The sequence below is a fragment of the Carcharodon carcharias genome, chromosome 12, assembly GCF_017639515.1.
Source record: "Carcharodon carcharias isolate sCarCar2 chromosome 12, sCarCar2.pri, whole genome shotgun sequence".
Lineage (NCBI taxonomy): Eukaryota > Metazoa > Chordata > Chondrichthyes > Lamniformes > Lamnidae > Carcharodon > Carcharodon carcharias.
The window spans coordinates 22,120,721-22,140,246 of NC_054478.1; the positions used below are offsets into that span (position 1 = coordinate 22,120,721).

Here is a 19,526-nt window from a genome sequence, read left to right on the forward strand (position 1 = left end):
CAAAGTTGAGTGATTTGATTCAAGTTTTTGAGCTATTAAGGAGAACTGAGCACAGAGAAATGGTCTGTTGGTTGGGTCTAGGTCTAGGGGAAATAATCTAAAAATTAGAGCCTGACTTTTTGACAGAAAAATTCTGTCACACACCACAGGGTGGTAGTAGTTTGAAACTCTCTTCCTCAAATGGCAACTGATGTGAGGTCAATTGTAAATTTTAAATCTGAGATGATAAATTTTAATTTAAAGGCAGCTATTTGGAGTTAGGTTGATGACCTCATTGAAAGGCTAAATGTTCCTATCTTATTTACTGTGAGCATCACAATAATACATCTACCAGTAATTCAAAAATTGTCGATGTACAATGTAAGATTGCTGGTGATTAACTAAAGTGAGAATGAACTGGATGTTTGCCCATTTGGTGCTGAGTTGGTCGATATCAGCAATGATGGTAGCAATGCTATAATAGGCTTCTGTTTCCCTGGAGTAAAGAGATGGAAAATTATCCTGGATGAAGTGGGATGGTGGTGGTCCTGCACCTATCCAGTGTCCAGCTATGTCCGTTGGCAAGTCTGTGTGTTTAAGCAGTTGCTTGGTAGTACAGAACTTGAATATTGCTGAAGAGAGACCATAGGATGACCAGAAGATCAAGGGTCTTTGGAGGTGGCGTGTGGGGAGGGGGTTTGGTGGTGGAGACGCAAAGTTGGAGTGCTGATCTCACAGTGAATCAGATCTTGGGCCTGTTGGAATTATTAATCTATGCACCTCATCAACCTGTACTGGGACAAAGAAGATTCTGCCTGCTGAGCGATCTTATCAATTAGAAGCGAGTTAGAAGGTGTGTAATAACTAAAGTCACAACCTGCATTGGTTCCAGAGCAGCGATGACTCAATTTTAAAATTATCATCTTTATTTTCAGATCCCTCCATGATCTCAATGCTGCGCCCCTGCCACCTCCATTTCTGTTATCTCCGCCAAACCGCTAAGACCCCTGTCTCCAAAACTGGCCTGTTGTGCATCCCTGATTTTTAAACCACCATTGGCAGCTGTGCCTTCAACTGTCTAGGCCCGAAGTTCTGCAATTCCCTGCCTAAAGTTCACCTCCACCTCGCTCTCCTCTAAAACGCTCCTTAAAAAAAAAAATTCCTCTTTGACCAATGGGTGAAAGCATAAATATCTACAAGCCTTTGAAGGTGGCAGCGCAAGTTGACAAGGTGGTAAACAAAGCTTTTGGGATTTTTAGCTCTGTTCACAGAGGTCAAAAACAAGGAAATCATGCTAAACATTTATAAATCTCTGGTTAGGTCTCAGCTGGAGTATTGTGTACAATTCTGGACACCACACTTTAGGAAGGAGTCAAAGCCTTGGAGAGGGTGCAGGCGGCGTTTACAGGATGATACCAGGGACGAGGGACTTCAGTTATGTAGAGAGATTGGAGAAGCTGGGATTTTTTTCTCCTTGGAACAGAGAAGGTTAAGGGGTAAATTAAGAGGTTTTCAAAAAGTATGAGATTTTGATAAAGCAAGCAGGAAGAAACTGTTTCCTCTGGAAAATGGGTCAGTAACCATAGGTCACAGATTAAAAATAATTGTTAATAGCACTAGAGGAGGAATGTTTTGTCACCACAGCACTTCTCAGTGTGTTGCCTGCCCAGTGCCAGGATTAAGGACTTCTCAGGGCTGGAGAGGAACTTGGAGTGAGAGGGGAGGGATCCCGTTGTCGTCACCCATGTTGGTACCAATGACATTGATAGGACCAGAAAGGAGGTTCTGCTGAAAAGAATTTGAACAGTTAAGAGCTAAACTAAAAAGCAGAACCTCCAAGGTAATAATCTCATTATTGTTACCTGAGCCACGGGCAAACTGGCATTGGGTAAATAAAGTCAAGGAGTTACATGTGTGGTTCTAAGATTGGTGTGGGAGGAATGGGTTTCAGTTCATGGGGCATTGGCACCAGTACTGGGGTAGAAGGGGGCTGTTCCACTTGAACCATGCTGGGACCAGTGTCCTGGCGAACTGATTAACCAGGGCTATAGAGAGGGCTTTAAACTAAATAGAGTGGTGGAGGCTCTGAAAAGGGGATACGGAGGCTTATAATGCAAAAGGATTTGGCAGCCTTGTAGGGCAGCTATTTAGATACCTAGAGTGTGACAGAAAGGGACAGAGTGTACAAACGTTTTTTTAAAAAGGCAGCAAATAGGGTCAAAGGGGGGGAAAAATGGTCAAAAGGCAAAATTAATGGCCTTTATTTAAATGCACGTGGTATTCAGAACAAAATAAATGATTTAATGACACAAATAGAGGTTAATGGGTATGATCTTGTAACCACGTCTCCGTAATGGCTATAAGGAGATAAAAGCTGGAAGCTAAATATTCAGGGGTATATGATTTTTGGAAAGAACAGGCAAAAAGGAAAGGGTGATGGGGTAGCTTTGTTAGTATGGGATGGAATAAGTAAGATAGCAAGAAAGGATTTTTGAATGGGAAATGTAGAATCCATATGTGAAGATAAGAGATAACAAGGGGAAGAAGGCACTGGTGGGAGTAGACTATAGGCCCCCTGACAGCTATACTGTAGGACAGAATAAATCAGGAAATAATGAAGGCATGTAAAAAAAGGCAGTGTGTTAATCATGGGTGACTTTAATTTTCATGTAGATTGGGAAAATCAGATTGGCAGAGGTAGAGCAAGAATTCATAGTGCATTTGGGCCAGTTTCTTAGAACAGTATGTTGTGAATCCAACCAGGGTTCAGGCTATTTTGGATTTGGTAATTTGTAATGAGGCAGGTTTAATAAATGATGTCAGAGTAAAGAATCCCCTAGGAAACAGTGACCATAATATGTTGGAATTTAGCATTCAGTTTGAGAGTGAAAAACTTGGGTTGGAAACAACTGTGCTAAACTTAAAAAAGGGTATTTACAATGGAATGAGGGCAGAGTTGGCTGGAGTGGAGGGAAAGTAGTTTAACAGAAAAGACGATTGATGAACAATGGCAGACGTTTAAGAAAATAGTTCATGACTCTCAACAAAGATATATCCCAGTGAGGAAGAAGGATTCAAGTAAGTGCATAAACCAACCATAGTTAAACAAGGAAGTTAAGAACAGTATCAAATTGAAAGAAAAAACATACAATGGGGCAAAGATTAGTGGTAAGCCGGAGGGTTGGGAAAGTTTTTTAAAAACCAACAAAAATGACCAAAAAATAATACAGGGAGAAACTAAACTGAGGGTGAACTAGCAAGTAATATAAACATTGACAGCAAGAGCTTCTTTAAATATATGAGGAGGAAGAGAGAGGCCAAAGTGAACTTGACTCCTTAGAGAATGAAGCTGGGGATATAATAATGGGGAACCAGGAAATGACAAAGGATTTGAATTAATACTTTGCTTCCGCCTTCACAGTAGAAGATACTAATAGCATTCTAAAAATACTAAATAATCAAGAGGCAAAAGGGGGAGGGGGCGGTAATAAATATGACAACTATCACTAGAGGAAAAAATACTAGGGAAACTAATGGGGCTATAGGCCAATAAGTCCTCTGGACTTGATAGGTTGCATCCTAGGATATTAAAGTAAATAGCTAAGAGATGGTGGGTGCACTGGTAGTAATCTTCCAAGGATCCTTAGATTCTGGAAAAAATCACAGGATTGGCGAGCGGGGTGATGCCTTTTCTCGAACTGCTCACACCAAACATTCTAGTAGTGGGTGGTGGATAGTGTTCAGGGCCAGGATTTTCCAGCCCCATTGTGGGTGGGACCCGTCGCAGGCGAGGCAGTGCCCCAGCCAGAAGTCCATTGACTTGCGGCAGGACTGGAAGATTACAGCGGCCGGCACGTGCAGAAAATCCCGCCCCAGGAGTTGGGAGCCTTTTCAGTGCCAAGGCGAAGTGCACCCCACCTCTGCCCTCACTGAGGTCAGCTAACTGGTCTGTTGCCCTCTGACAGGACGTAGGAACAGGAGGAGGCCATCAACCCTCCAGTCTGTTCTGCTATTTAATGAGATCATGGCTGACCTATGACCTAACTCCATGTACCAGCCTTCACCCCATCTCCTCTAACATCTTTTCTGGCCATAGTAGAAAGGATAAAACTGTTCCCACTCATGTAAGGATTGAGGACAGGAGGGCAGAGATTTAAAGTAATTTGTAAAGGAAGCAAAAGTGATATAAGGAAAAATTTTTATTATGCAACAAGTGGTTAGGTCTGGAATGCACTGCCTGAGAGTGTGGTGGAGAGAGGTTCAATTGAAGCATTCAAAAGAGAATTAGACTCTTGCTTTTCAGGTAACAATGTGCAGGGTTACCAGGAGAAGTAGTACTAAGTGAATTGCTCATTAGGAGAGCTGGTCCAGGCACAATGGGCCAAATGGCCTCCTGCACTGTAACAATTCTGTGCTCTTGGATTAACAAAAATCTATCAATCTCAGTTTTAAAATTAACAATTGATCTAGCAATGATTGCCTTTTGTGGAAGACTGCACCAAACTCTTATCACCTTTGTGTGAAGTAGTCCCTAATTGCACCCCAGAAAGGCCTGACTCTGTTTTTTAAACTATGTCCCCTGCCTCCCCTACCCCCAGTCTTAAACTGCCCAACCAGTGGAAATAGGATCGTTTCTCCCAATCTATCAGTTCCCCTAGCTCTTGAAAACTTGGATCAAATCATCCCATAACCTTCTAAATTACAGGGCATTCGACCCTAGTTTGTGTAACATCTATCTTGGCTTAACACTTCAGGTATCATTCTGGTAAATCTACACAGCACCCCTTCCAAGGCCAATATATCCTCCCTAAGGTGTGATGCCCAGCTGCTCACAATAACTCCAGGTGTGGTCTATCCAGGGCTTTATATACCTGAAGCATGACTTCTCCACCCCTGTGTTCTATTCCTCCTCATATCAAGGCCAGAATTTCATTAGCCTTTTTGATGTTTTTCTGTACCTGAAGAGGACTGCGTTACCTGAAACAGCTCCCCAAAGAGTTATTCCTTGTTTAATCCCTTCAGCTATAGACATTACTTGCTCTTTTTGTCACAAGGTCGGCCTTGTGTCTCTCCATCTATGATTGGGGCTGCCTCACTCCCACCCTCTGGATGACCCTGATTCTGTTGCATTCTGACATTGCGATGCAGTAAGACGATGTAATTCCAATAACATGGAGCTCTATTCATTCACCAATTCCTCCCCGTGAATGAGATCAACCAGTCAACCAGTGAGGAGGTTTAACATTCACAGAACATCAACCCTGACTCCACAAGTGTGAAACCTAACCTCTGCAGCCCATATACTAACTCGCACTCAATACCATTCGCCTGTACTCACTGACTTATCTTTGTTCCCAGTCCACTACCTACCCACTGTGTCGCACCCTCCTCCTTTAAAACCTACCTGTTTGAGAACTTTTGGACACCTGTCCAAATATTCCTCCTCCTTTGGCTGTGTGTGTGAATTTTAGTCTGATAATGTTCCTGTGCAGCAGCTGAAAACGGTTCATAGTTTCAAAGATGCTGAATGAATGCAAGTTGCTGGTGGTGAACCAGCTGTGAAACTGTTGGGAGTCAGTGACAAAGAGCAACATCTGGTGTGGGTAAGGTGAATGTAACACTGTCCCAATAGGAGGTGCTACTCTGAGACTAAGGCAAGTTGGGGGGGAATAAAGTGGGGTGGGACAGCCTCACTGTGCATTTAGCAGCTTGGAGCCCCTGATGGTGTTGCCGAGCTGATTAATGCTGCAATACAGTGCCTATCTAACAAATGTTCTATTGTTTTTCCAGATGGCTTGTCATCGCAGTGGGTCTGATTCGAGCTGGCTTGGCAAGGGGCACATACCACGGCCTCTATTATTCCATTGAGAAACCATTGAAGTTCTTCCAGACGGGGGCATTGCTGGAGGTGAGTAGTGCCGATGGTCTCGTTTACTCTGCTGGGATCTCCTTGGCAACATGTCATAAACATATTTGCAACATTTGTTTTACGTGGCTGCTGATAGCAGTTGTAACACCACTGATGGTGCTGGAGCAGCTTGCCACCATGTATTGGTGCTGCCCTCTGCAGACACATTAGCAGTCCTGTGCATCTACCTTGGAACTTTTGGAGATCGTGTAACATTTCTACCCTTTATCGGATGGCACAGGAACTGTCTATTGCTTATATTTGACAGTGATTTTTTTTCTTTCTCTCTGATTCATCTCAAATCAAAAATGAGGCTTTCTCCAGCAAGTACTGAAGCTTTGCTGGTTAGGGGGACTTTGGCTATATTGGGACCATGGGGGAAGCTTGCAGATGGTGCTTTGGGTAAGAATAGTTGTTTGCTGATGGGACTATCTGGTGAGGTATGATTTAGTATGAAATGGGGAAGCCTGGCTTTGTGAGTGCTTTCCATCAGAATTGTATTTGCTGATAGCATAACAATCGGCAATTAGAGGACAAACTTGTATTCCGATAGCACCTTTCGCAACCTTGGAACATAAAGTGCTTACTAGCCAATGAAGTACTCCCAGCACTTACTGTTCACTTAGCAGATCAGGCAGCATCTGCGGAGAAAGAGAAAAACAGTTAAAGTTTTAGCTCTGTAACCCTTCATCAGAACTGGAAAACGTTGCAGATATAACATATTTTAAGTGAACATTGCAGAGAAAAGGACAAGAGGAAAGGTCTGTGATGGGCTAGAAGGCACGAGTAACTTTAAACGAACTGCAGAGTCATTATTAGTACCAGCTGTCTGAAAAATTGGAAGAGTTGTTAGGATCTGAAATTTTCGAATGCATTGTTTGAGTGCAGAAAGCTGTAAGGAGTCTTATTGAAGGACAAAGTGCAGTTCTTTGAGCTTCCGCTGAACTTGATTGGAATGATGTAGAAGACCAAGGGAAGAGAGGCCAGAGTGCGAGCGGGGTGGAGAATTAAAATGACAAGCAACCAGAAGCTCAGGGTCACGCTTGTGGACTGAATGAAGGTCATAGGGTCATTTCAGCACAGAAGGAAGCCATTTGGTCCATCAAACCCAGACCAGAGCAATCCAGTCAGTCAGTCCTGCAAAGCAATCATTTGTGTAGTAATTTTTGTTGAGTAGGAAACATTGTAGCTCGATTTGGCACACACGGTCCCACAATCAACTGTAAGAAAAGTGATCATATAATTTTTGTGATTTTTGTTTTTAAATGCAGAAAAAAATTCAGGTAGAATCTGTGAAGAGAGAAATTGAGTTAACGTTTCGGGTTGATGACCTTTCATCAGAACTGAATCATTAACTTTTTTTTTCTCTACAGAAGCTCCCACCGTTTTTTGTTTTTATTTCAAACTTCCAGGGTCTGCAATATTTTGCTTTTGTTTTAATGTTTCTGGTATTAGTTAAGGGATAAATATTGGCCAGGACATTTAGCAATCCCTCCAGTCCTTCTCTGAATAGTGCCATGAGACCTTGTATGCCCAGCTGGGTCCACAGGCAGATGAGTTTGAAGTCTCAACCAAAAGGTGGCACCTCCCAACAATGTAGCATTCCCTCAGCATTGCATTCAAATGTCATTCTGGATTATGTGATTGGTCTGAAGCGTGGGTCTTGAACTCACAATTTTCTGACTTGGGGCTGGGGGTGGTGTGGGCAGGAAACTGTCTGCTGAAGCCAAAGGGAATGTACTAAAAGACACTAATGTGCCATGGAATGGGGATAAGTGTGCCTGTTAACACAACAGGGTCCTGATCTCTGCTGGGAGGACGACAAAGATCACAAGAATCTCCATGCGGAAGAGCAGAAGATTGTCATGAGTCAAGCCTGTGGCCCCCTTCTTGTTGCTGTTTCAGAGCAGCATGGATTGTGTGTGATGCAGACGTGGATGAAACTGGCTGAGGGGGAGCTTGAATTGGCAACCTTGTTTTTAATTCATTCACAGGATGTGGGATTCGCTGGCATGGCCCATCCCAAGTTGCCGTGGAGGTGGTGGTGAACTACCCCCTTGGGTACAACTGAGTGGCTTGCTAGGCCATTTCAGAGAACACTTAAGAGTTAACCACATTGCTGTGGATCTGGAGCCACATATAGACCAGACCAGATATTAATGGCAGATATTCTTCTTTAAAGGACATTAGTGAACCAGATGGGTTTTTACAACAGTCTGGTAGCTTCATGGTCATCTTTATTGATCCTAGCTTTGTATTCCAAATTTATTTAATTTCCATAGCTAATGGGATTTTGAACATGAGTCTCTGGTCATTAGTCCAAGACTCTGCTTCCACCACCTTTTCAGGAAGAGTTCCAAAGACTCACGAGCCCATCCTCCCCACATCCACCCTGCCAAGACCCCTCAGGATCTTATATGTTTCAATGTTCTGAGGTTGTGTATAAATGCACGTTTTTTTTTCTATCTACATTTGAAGATTTTTTTTTGCCAAGTATCTCCAAAGTATTTTGGCATTTCAATATTTTATCAATTGCTTTTGTGGTAATAGTGATTTTAGTGAATGGGGGTACGGTATGGATGATTTTGTGAATGTGATGTTTTGTCACTCAGCACCTTTCAGTCCTGTGCATTCTATAATTCAGTTTAGAAAATGGCTGAAAGAGTGGGACCACACAACTAAATATTTGTCTCTTCCATTTCTTTCAGATCCTTCATTGTGCTGTAGGTATGTATGCACCTCTGTTCCCCAAGAACAAGGTAATCGTTTCACTTTGAAAAAAACTTCCATAATAAAACATTAAGAATTTTATGTGCTGGAGGCTCTTCCTTTAACATTTTCCTATTGCATATCAATAAGACCTTATTTGTAAAAAGGTGTACCTCTACTCCAGTGAGCTATACCAAGTGCGATCTGCTGTATTTTTGAAAAAACAACCATGGTTTAGTTACTTAACCGAAGTGGCCAGGTTTGTCTAATCACTGGTGGATCTCACTGGTATTGTGACTCTTATTCCCCACAATATGCCAATTTGAAATCGAAATCAACCGTTTTAAAGTTGTACTCCCAGAGTAAGAAACAGAGGAGTCAACGCCACATGGTGCAGTGGCTTAACTCACACTTTTCTCCCATGCAGGGTAACGCGATAGAGACACTGGGAAGAATTTTCACCCCTGTCGGGGAGAAGTTCAGGAGCAGGCACACCCCAATTAAGGCCCACCCAGCTGTGCGCTCCCTGTGCGGGGAAGGGGGGGATCCCCTCAGCCGAGAGTGCGCTCATCTCCCTGAGGCTAAGTGCTGCCTCAGGGAGTTCGGCAGCAAATTTAAAAATGAAGGGGCAAAAATAAAATTTCCCTGACGTCCTCTCATGTGACACTGTCATGAGTTGAGACATGTCCATAACTTTTAATCAAACCTTTAGTAAATTTTTAAAAACCCTCATGAAACCTCATCCTGCCCATGGATAAGGTTCCGTGCTTTTTCTGAAGCCCGCCAGGGCTCCCGGCCTGCCCGCCAACCTTAAGGTTGGATGGGCAGGTCCATTAATTATTTAAATTACTTTTTAAATGGCTTCAGTTGGCCGTTGACAGGTCGGCGGGCGTACAGCTGATTCGGCTGCACCCCCCTCACCGACCTGAAAATTGAAATGACGCAGGGTGATGTGGGGAGTTCTGCCCGAAGTCATGCCGTGTCATTGTGTCATTCTACGTGTCAGCGAGCGGGCCCTGCCCCCTGCTCACTGACCTAAAGATCCTGGCCTCTGTCTGAGTTTTAGTGAACTGAATTTTGGATCTTCTTAACCAAGTTCCATGAGGATGGGGATGAGATTATCTTTTGAATTTTCACGCCAGCTCTGAGGCTACGGGGTGACAAATACTGGAAACACAAGGTGATACTACGGCAGCAGAGGTTACGGCTGGGGTACATTGTTAGGGCAGAGGTTTGACCCCACATCAGGCTTTGATATAGCTGAGATAAAAACAAAAAACTGCAGATGCCGGAAATCCAAAACAAAAACAGAATTACCTGGAAAAACTCAGCAGGTCTGGCAGCATCACGGAGAAGAAAAGAGTTGACGTTTCTAGTCCTCATGACCCTTCAACAGAACTGAGTGAATATTAGGAGAGGGGTGAAATATAAGCTGGTTTAAGGTGTGGGGGGGAGGGGGGGTGTGGGAAAGAGAAGTGGGGGGGGCTAATGTGCTAATTAAGAATGGATGGCAGGACACAGCTGTACCTTAAGTGTTTTCCACCCCACCCCCACTAGAGCTGTACCTTGAGTGTCCTGCCATCCATTCTTAATTACCACATTCGTTTAGATAATATCACCATCTTCAACACCTCTTTGTTCTTTTGTCTGTGACATCTTTTGATTATCTGCTCCTATCACTGCTTGCTTGTCCCTACAACCAACACCCCTCCCCACCTCCACCTTAAACCAGCTTATATTTCACCCCTCTCCTAATATTCACTCAGTTCTGTTGAAGGGTCATGAGGACTCGAAACATCAACTTTTTTCTTTTCCGCCGAAGCTGCCAGACCTGCTGAGTTTTTCCAGGTAATTCTGTTTTTGTTTTGATATAACTGATCTGGGAGTGGATGATGCTCAGACTGCACGCTAACGTTGGAAAGCATTTAACTCCCTGCATCGATATCCCACACCTTGACAAATGCTAAAATTCACAAGTAGAAAATGCTTGGAATGAAGATTCACAAATAACGTGTGAAGTTAAACCCAATTGCTGTGAGTTCCTTCACTGTGAGATCTTCACATTTAATTCTCTTGCATTTTTATTCTTGAGTTCACACTCCTGAACCACTCGGTGTTAAAGCTTCAAAACTGTTATCTATGACCTGAGGCTTTTGGCCCCTACTTCCTTGGAGTTCAGGATCAAATCAGGGCTTAAATTTTAGGCTGATGACCTTTCGTCAAAACTCAGGTGCTGATGAAAGGTCATCGACCCGAAACATTAACTCAGTTTCTCTCTCCACAGGTGCTGCTTGACCTGAGTATTTCCAGCATTTTCAGTTTTTATTTCAGATTTCCAGCATCTGCAGTATTTAGCTTTTGTGTTGTTGCAGGGCTTAAATTTATCGTGGAATTACATTACAGCTGTAGTATTGGTGCGGCTATTGAATAAGTAAGTACTGTCTGAAAATGGAACAAAACAGCGAGTGGGTCTAGGTCCACTTCCTCCACCCAGTTCTGACGTTAGTAGAACCTACACCCCAAGACTTGGTGTTTATACACAGCTGAAAAGTTCCCCTCATCTCCCCTCTGGATTTTTTGCCTATTGTATTCAATCTGTGTCCGCTGTTTATTATATAAAATGCTCTTTTTAAAATTATTAAAGTTGATGCTTTACAACAGTGTTACTTATTAACATACAGCCTCCCGAGAACTATCAACTCCAGTCATAACTGTACTTAAATCTCTTGTGCACTAACTTTGATCATGGAACTTTAAGGCTACAGATCTGGAAAGGCTGCTGTTGGCACTGTTATCTGCATTGCTAGATGAATCCTAAACCAGAATTCTTTACTCCATGCTACGCACCAAAATGGCCCACAGAGGTTGGCAAAAGAACCAGATGGTAGATGAGATTTTTTTTTAACGCAGCGAGCCATTGTGATCTGGAATGCACGGCCTGAAAAGTTGGTGGAAGCAGATTCAAAAATAAATTTCAAAGGGAATTGGATAAATACTTGAAGGAGAAAAACTTGCAGAGCGATGGGGAAAACTGAGCTAGCTACATAATTCTACCAAAGAGCTGGCGCTGGAACGATGGGTGAAATGGCCTCCTTATATGCTATATCACTTCTGTGGTTTAGACTGGAGGCATAGAATCAATTTCTTGTTCAGGGGTCACTCTTTGGAAGATTGCTAAGGTCTGTGTCTAAACTTTTTCCCACATGCTGAGCATGTGACTTTAACCAATGTAGATGCTTTTCAAATAATGGAAGGCACTTCCTCACAGGGTGAAAGCAAATGACTGGATATATCAGTATTTATCTTTTTACGTGGTCCTTTACACTTGTTCTATGGGAACTGCTTTCTAATAACATTTACTTGTTAGAGAGCTGCACCCAACCCAATTCATGTATCTATTGGGTTGCGTTCCTGGTGTAGCATGTCTGTTGTGGACCATAGGTGAAGGAGAGTTGGTCTGCTTCGACTTCTAAGTACAATTTCACTATGTGGGCTATAACCCCTCCTGCATGGGAACTAAGCGCCCAACATTGAATGGGAAGGATGGTGCCCAAGAACTGGGACACCTCTGTCTGTTATTCGGAGGAAATCCAACAATTGTATGATTGGCAGCAGTGCCTTCAGCTAGCTCAGCCCTAAACCTCTCCACCTCCTATCACCTTTCAATTCGCTCCTTTAAAACCTACTTCTTTGATCAGGCTTTTGATCAGCTGCCCTGGTACCTGGTTCGGTCCAAAATTGTTTTAATTTGCTCCTGTGAAGCAGCTTGGAACACTTCGCTATGTTAAAGGGACTATATAAATGTAAGTTGTTTTTTTACAGGAATCGTTCCATCTTCTGTGGTCCTGACTGGGTTCCAGGTGATGTCACGGGTGTTCTTGACCTGGGCAGTTACACACAGTGTGAAACAGGTAAGAGGGAAACGAGGGGCAGTGATCGAATCAGCGTGTGTTTCAGTAACTCCCCTGTTTATATTGAGGGGTACACCTCCACCCTGTTCACTGACACCTTCCTAAGAGAGGACGTTACATAGTGTGTCATTCAAGCGGCCAGCCTTAACCTACATTATTCTGACATCCTAATCTACCATGGAACCAATCACAATGAAGCTCAATCCTGTGTGACAACAGGTACAAGAACTCTCCGATCGCATAGGTGGGTGTGTCACTTGAACATAGAATGTTATGGCACAGAAGGAGGCCATTCGGCCCATGGTGCATGTGCCAGCTTTTTAGACCTATCTAGTTAGATATACTCTGGTCATTTCCCATTGCCCCATAAAATTGTTCCCTCTTACGTATTTGTCCAATTTCCTCTGGATTTTTGCTTTCGAATCAGTTGATAGTGATCAGTAGCAGAGATCTTCGCCAGATATCCCCCTTTCTTCCCATCCCCACCCCATCTCCTCCTCTTACCCCAAGGATATTGAGCTCAGTTGTAGCATCTCTTTTGCTTTACCAGTTAACAGGTAAGACTCTGAATATGGGTGCTTCCTTGTGCATCTGCCCCAGTCTAACATGGGACAGTGCATTCACCAGCCTTGTCATTGGAACAGTAAGAACTCTTGTGAAAAGAGTTAACAGGAGTTAGTTAGTAGCTGGAAGTATTGCTGTGCAGTCATTAAAGTAAAGAAATAAAATAATTGGTGTTGGGATGTGAATGGTGCTGCCAGTGCCACGTTTATTGAGGTGTCAGTCGTGGCTCAATGGGCAGCTATTTGGCCTCTGAATCAGAAAGTTATGATTCCCAATCCAGAGACATGAGCACAAACAAAATCTAGGATGATGCTCCCGTTGCAGCACTGAGGGAGTGCTGTACTGATAGAGGTGCCGTCTTTGAGATGAGACATGAGATGGTTTGCTAATGCTGTTGGAGCAATTTAAACTAAATTGGCAGGGGGGTGGGATCCTGAAAAGTAGTTCAGAGGGCTGAGAAGCTGGGATGGAATCAGAAGTTAAAAAGCTAAGTGAGTCTGGAAGGCAGAGGAGACATGGGCTAGATTAAAAAAAAGTAAGTTTAGCAAGGCTAAATGAAATATAATTTAATGCAAGGAGCCTGAGGAGTAAAGCAGACGAGCTGAGGGCACAGATAGGCACGTGGGAGTATGATATCGTAGCTATGACTGACACTTGGCTAAAAGAAAGGCAGGATTGGCAGCTCAGCATTCCTGGTTGCAGGGTATTAGGACACTACAGAGAGTGGGATAGAAGAGGAGGGAGGTTGCAATATTGATCAAGGAATCAATTGTAGCAGTGAGGAGGGATGATATCTTAGAAGGATCATCAAATGGGGCCATATGGGTAGAAGTAAAAAAAAAAACACAAAAGAGGCAAACACACTGTTGGGTGAGTACTATAGGCCCCCCCAAACAGTCAGGGGGAGAGATAGAGGATCAAATATGTAACAAATTTCAGAGAAGTGTAAGAATAATGGGGCAACAATAGTCGGGGATTTTAACTACCCAAATATTAACTGGGATAGTTTTAGTGTGCAAGGTAGGGGGGAGCAACATTCTTAACTTGCATCCGGGAGAACCTTTTAGCCAGTAGGTAGAAAGCCCAACAAGGGAGGGGCCAGTTCTGGACCTAATATTTGGAAATGAGCAATGAACCCATGCAGGTGGAAGGTGTATCAGTAGGGGAGCATTTTGGAGATAGTGACCATAACCTGGTTAGATTTAGGATCTTTATGGAAAAGGATAAGGTTGGGCTGGGAATAAAAGTTCTAGACTGGGGAAAGGTTAATTTTACTAAGATGAGATACGATTTAGCCCAAGTGGATGGGAGCAGCTACTTCCAGATAAAACTGTGTCAGAGCAGTGAGAGGCATTCGAGGAGGAAATAGTGAGAGTACAGGGCAAATATGTTCCCGTAAAGACAAAGGTGGGGGGGGAACCAAGTCTCGAGAGCCCTGGATGTCAAGGAACATAAAGGTTAGGATTAAGATAAAAAAGAGAAGCTTATGGTAGATACCAAAGGCCCAATACGACACAGTCCCTTGAGTATAAAAAGTGCAGAGGGGAACTTAAAAAAAAAAATTAGGAAAGCTAAGAGAGTGCATAAGAAAGCATTGGTGGGTGGAATAAAGAAAAACCTAAAGGGGTTTTTTAAATCAAGAACAAGAGAATAACTAGGGAAAGAGTGGGGCCAATTAGGGACCATAGAGGTAATCAGCGTGTGGACCCAGAAGACGTGGGTACAGTCCTCAATGAATACGTTACGTTGGTCTTCACAATGGAAAAGGATGCATCAGGGTGGAGGACTCTGAAAAACTAGAGGAAATTAACAGAGAAAGAGAGAGAGGAGGTACTAACGGGTTTAATGGCCTTAAAAGTGGATAAATCCGCAGGCCTGGATGAGGTGTATCCCAGGCTGTTGAGGGAAGCAAGGGAAAAGATATCAGGGGCCCTGGCAGGAATTTCCAAATCCCTTTTGGCCACAGGTGAGGTGCCAGAGGACTGCAAGACTGCTAACGTTGTTCCATTATTAAAAAAGGGAGGAAGAGATAGACAAGGAAATTACAGGCCAGATAAAAGCAAAATACTGCAGATGCTGGAAATCTGAAACAAAAACAAAAATAGCTGGAAAAACTCAGCAGGTCTGACAGCATCTGCGGAGAGGAATACAGTTAACGTTTCGAGGCCGTATTACTTCATTACATTACATGCCAGTCAGTCTAACCTCGGTGGTGGGGAAGTTACTAGAAAGAATTCTGAGGGACAGAATATATCTGCAATTGGAGAGCCATGGATTAATTAGGGTTAGTCAGCATGGATTTGTTAAGAGAAGGTCATGTTTGACAAATTTGATTGAATTTTTTGAGGAATTAACCTGGAGTGTTAATTGAAGGTGATATATTTGATGTGGTCTACATGGACTTTAGCAAAGCTTTTAATAAGGTCCCTCATGGCAGACTGACCAAGAAAGTAAGGAGTCCATGGGATCCAAGGCAAAGTGGCACGTTGGATCCAAAATTGGCTGAGAGGCAGGAAGCCTCTGATGGTAGAGGGATGTTTCTGTGACTGGAAGTTTGTTTCCAGTGGGGTTCCACAGGCTTCAGAGCTGGGGCCCTTGCTATTTGTGGTGAATGTAAATGATTTGGACTTAAATGTAGGGGATATGATCAAGAAGTTCATGGATGACACGGAAATTGCTAGAGTGGTAAATAGTGAGGAGGATAGCTGTAAACTGCAGGAGGATATCAATGGATTGGTCAGGTGGGTAGAGCAGTGACAAATGGAATTAAACCCGGAAAAGTGTGGGGTAATGCACTTGGGGAGGGCTAACAAGGCAAGGGATTACACTGAATGATAGGACCCTGGAAAGTACTGAAGATCAGAGGGACTTTGATGTGCATATCCACAGGTCCCTGAAGGTAGCAGGCCAGGTAGATAAGGTGGCTAAGACAACATAAGGGATACTTGCCTTTATTAGCCGAGGCATAGAATACAAGAGCAGGGAGGTTATGCTGGAACAGTGTAAAACACTGGTTAGGTCACAACTGGAGCACTGCATGCAGTTCTGGTCACCATATTATAAGATGGATGTGATTGCACTGGGGAGGGTGCAGAGGAGATTTACCAGGGTGCTGCCTGGGCTGGAGGGTCTGAGCTTTGAGGAAAGATTGGATAGGCTGGAGTTGTTTTCCTTGGAGCAGCGATGATTGACAGGGGACCTGATAGAGGTATGAGATTGAGGGGCATAGATACGGTGAAAAGGAAGGTACTTTTTCCATTAGTAGAGGGGTCAATAACCTGGGGATATAGATTTAAGGTAAGAGGTAGAAGGCTAAGAGGGGAGTTGAGGAGAAAATTTTTCACCCAGAAGGCAGTGGGAGTCTGGAACTCACTGCCTAAAAGGGTGGTTGAGACAGAAACACTCGTAACATTTAAGATGTATTTGGATATTCACCTACGTTCCCATATCTCCAGGCCTATGGGCCAAGCGCTGGAAAATGGGATTAGTGTACTTGGATCTCTGACTGGCCTGGTCACGATGGGCCGAATGGCCTCTTTCTTTGCTGTAAAATTCTGAGTCTATAAACTGGCCCTGCCTGCCTCCTCAAGTAAAAGGGCCCTTGGCATTATTTACTTAAAGATCATGGGTGTCTTTGGTGTCATAACTAATATTTACTCTACAACCAGCATCAATGAAACAGGTCTTGCTGCTTATGGAGTAATGCTGAGTGCAAACTGGCTGCCATGTTCCCTTTATTACAACAGTGACTTCACTTCAAAAATCAATTAATTGGCTGTAACGTAATTTGGAACATCCTGACGTTGTGAAGGATGATATATAAATCCACCCTGCCAGAAATTCCTGTTATGTACATCTGATCAATCCAAAAACTGCTTTTATGGAGTGCAATACCCATGGAGCAATGAGCCAGCTTGATGAAATATTTTTGTTCGAGTCTAAAGTGAAAAAATTATTTTTGATAGATATTCTTAGTGATAATATAATACTAAATATCTGACCATTTTTTTTTTTAATGCTGTAAGTTAATCTCAAGTGCTGTGCTTAATATTCATCCATTTTGCTCTCCCTTTTGAATCAGCATTGTAAATGTGTAAACTTGTGCGTGGTAACTAACTGTAATTATGTCAGTGAATAACATGAAGATTCAGCCTTTTAGCTTTTTTTTCCTATTGATGCCTCTATGTGCCTCTCTCTGTCCATGTTTCTCTGACTTCCCTTCCTTCCCTCCCCCCCCACTATCCCGGACTCCGCTTTAAAGCTAATGCTTGAAGTCTTCCCCCTCCCATACAAACATGTTACAACAATCCATGTGTACTGATGTATTTGAATCTTGCAATTGTTGTAGTTGCTGTAATCATGATGATTTGTACTTTGTGTGAATTATCTGTAAATGAATAGGGATAAAAGACGTGCATCACTGGAGTCACAGTAGAAGCTGGTTCTCCTGCCTGAAGGACCTATCTAATTCATCCCTCTTTCTCCATAGTACTGTTTTCTTTTGACATTCTGGAAGTTTTCATATTTCCCCAGAACTCGATTTCACAAATTGTCATAGTTTTTTTATTCTTTCATGGATGCATGTGTCACTGGTGAGGCCAGCATTGATTGCCCATCCCTAATTGCCCTTGAACTGAATGGTTTGCTCGGCCCTTCCAGAGGGCAGTTTGGAGTCAATCATATTTCTGTGGAGTCTAGGTAAAGTTGGCAGATTTCCTTCCCTAAAGGACATTAGTAAACCAAATGGGTTTCAACAATTGATGATGGTTGTCACGGTCACTGGGACTAGCTTTCAATTCCAGAATTTAATTAATTGAATTTAATTTCCACCAGCTGCTGTGGTGGGATTTGAACCCGTGTCCCGCAGAGCGTTAGCCTGGGCTTCTGGATACTAGTCCAGTGACGTTCCTACCATTTGAACTCTGAATTCTGAGAAAGTTTCAAAGAATGAATTAGAAGAAACTTTCCATTTTGTGTGAAGGTCAGTAACGAGGCACAGATTTAAATCATTGGTTAAAAAAATGTGAGGGGCCATTAGAATTTTTATGCAAAGGGTTATGATATGGAATGCATGGTCTGAAAGTGTGAATAATAAATACCAAAAGGTATGTTGATAAATGCCAAAGGAAAAGCAGGGGAAAGAAAAGTGGAAACCTATGGGGAAAGAAAGGGGAGTGGGACTAATTCGATCTTTCACGGGCACAATGGCTGAATGGCCTCCTCCTGTGCTGCTTCATGCCATGAATTACAGGGCCAGAATTGTAATCCCTACACTACAGAACCTAGTGTGTGCAAGTGGGACGTGAAGATCCGGTGAACCTCACTGAGCCTCGGCCTGAGGTGCTGCTGCTGTTTTTGTTTCACGCTTTCTTTTTTGTGCTCCTCAGGTACAGAGTGAGGACAGCGTGCTCTTGTTCGTGGCTGCGTGGACACTCACTGAGATTGTGCGTTATTCCTTCTACACCTTCAGCCTCCTGAACCACCTGCCCTATGCGATCAAATGGGCCAGGTAACGTCCTGCCAAAGAGAGCTCCTGGCTCAGTAACTCATTCCTATCGTGCTGTAACGTGCAACTTAGTTGGTAAAGTAATAAAGATGAAGAGCGCCATCTTACAAATTATTATAAGATGTATAGCGGAGTGAGAGGCCTATGTGGCTTGTGAGCCTCAACTGAACTGACAAGTGAAAACTGCCAGTTCTTTTTTAATAACTTTTCTACCATTGCTTTCACCCTCCCAGTGAGTTCACCCCACAGGATAACAAGTCAGGAAGATCTCAGAGCAAACTGCTCGGTGCTGGATTGATGCTGACAGTGGTGGGGATGGGAAATGGGAAGGATGGCTGGTGCTGTTAGTGGGGAGTGGAGGGGAGAAACCATCAGCTCAGACCCCCTGTTTCCCTCCCTCCCTCCCCTCCCTCCCCTGCCTCCCCTGCCTCTCGCCCCATCCCTGATTACTGCCCAATGACCTCCAGTGGGAGTGGGCATCAGGTGACAACAGAACTGACCCTGGCGGTGAGGTCCCCTTTAGTCAAATAGCCAGCTGACTGTTGAGTTTCTCACCGGGTAAATGGCACTTGGAGGGAATAAGGGCAACCAGCAGCTCTGAAAACAAGTGCAGAAAATTGTGTGTGTGTATGGAGATCGCGACAGGTTCTCCTGTTGCTTTGACAGATGGCTGTTCAGCGCGGAGACCAGTTGTTCACTGTCTGTATTGGCGTTGTCGCATGTGAGACTTTAAACCAAATCTTGACTTTCAGACCTGGTTACAAATGTGACATTTGAAGTTACTATTGGAAGGCTGGGTGAAGGCACTGGCTCTGCAGTGTGCTCGCCTATCCTGCAGGGGTTCGGCTCAGATGTTGAGATTGCTTGATAACGAATTGCGCTGTATTGGATCTGTCCAAATCTCCACCTGTGTGGAGATCACAATTATATTTATACTCTTCTTTGAGTA

The 19,526-nt window shown here is 43.5% G+C and overlaps 1 protein-coding gene across 1 annotated transcript in view; it reads left to right on the forward strand.

Annotated features, from left to right (window-relative positions):
• Positions 1-19,526, forward strand: part of hacd2 (3-hydroxyacyl-CoA dehydratase 2) — a 40,526-nt gene that overhangs the window by 7,612 nt on the left and 13,388 nt on the right. Inside the window, exons 2-5 of the mRNA XM_041201381.1 lie at positions 5,770-5,887; positions 8,596-8,614; positions 12,419-12,507; positions 18,459-18,580. Coding sequence (XP_041057315.1) covers positions 5,770-5,887; positions 8,596-8,614; positions 12,419-12,507; positions 18,459-18,580 — 348 coding nt within the window. The remainder of the gene's footprint in view (positions 1-5,769; positions 5,888-8,595; positions 8,615-12,418; positions 12,508-18,458; positions 18,581-19,526) is intronic.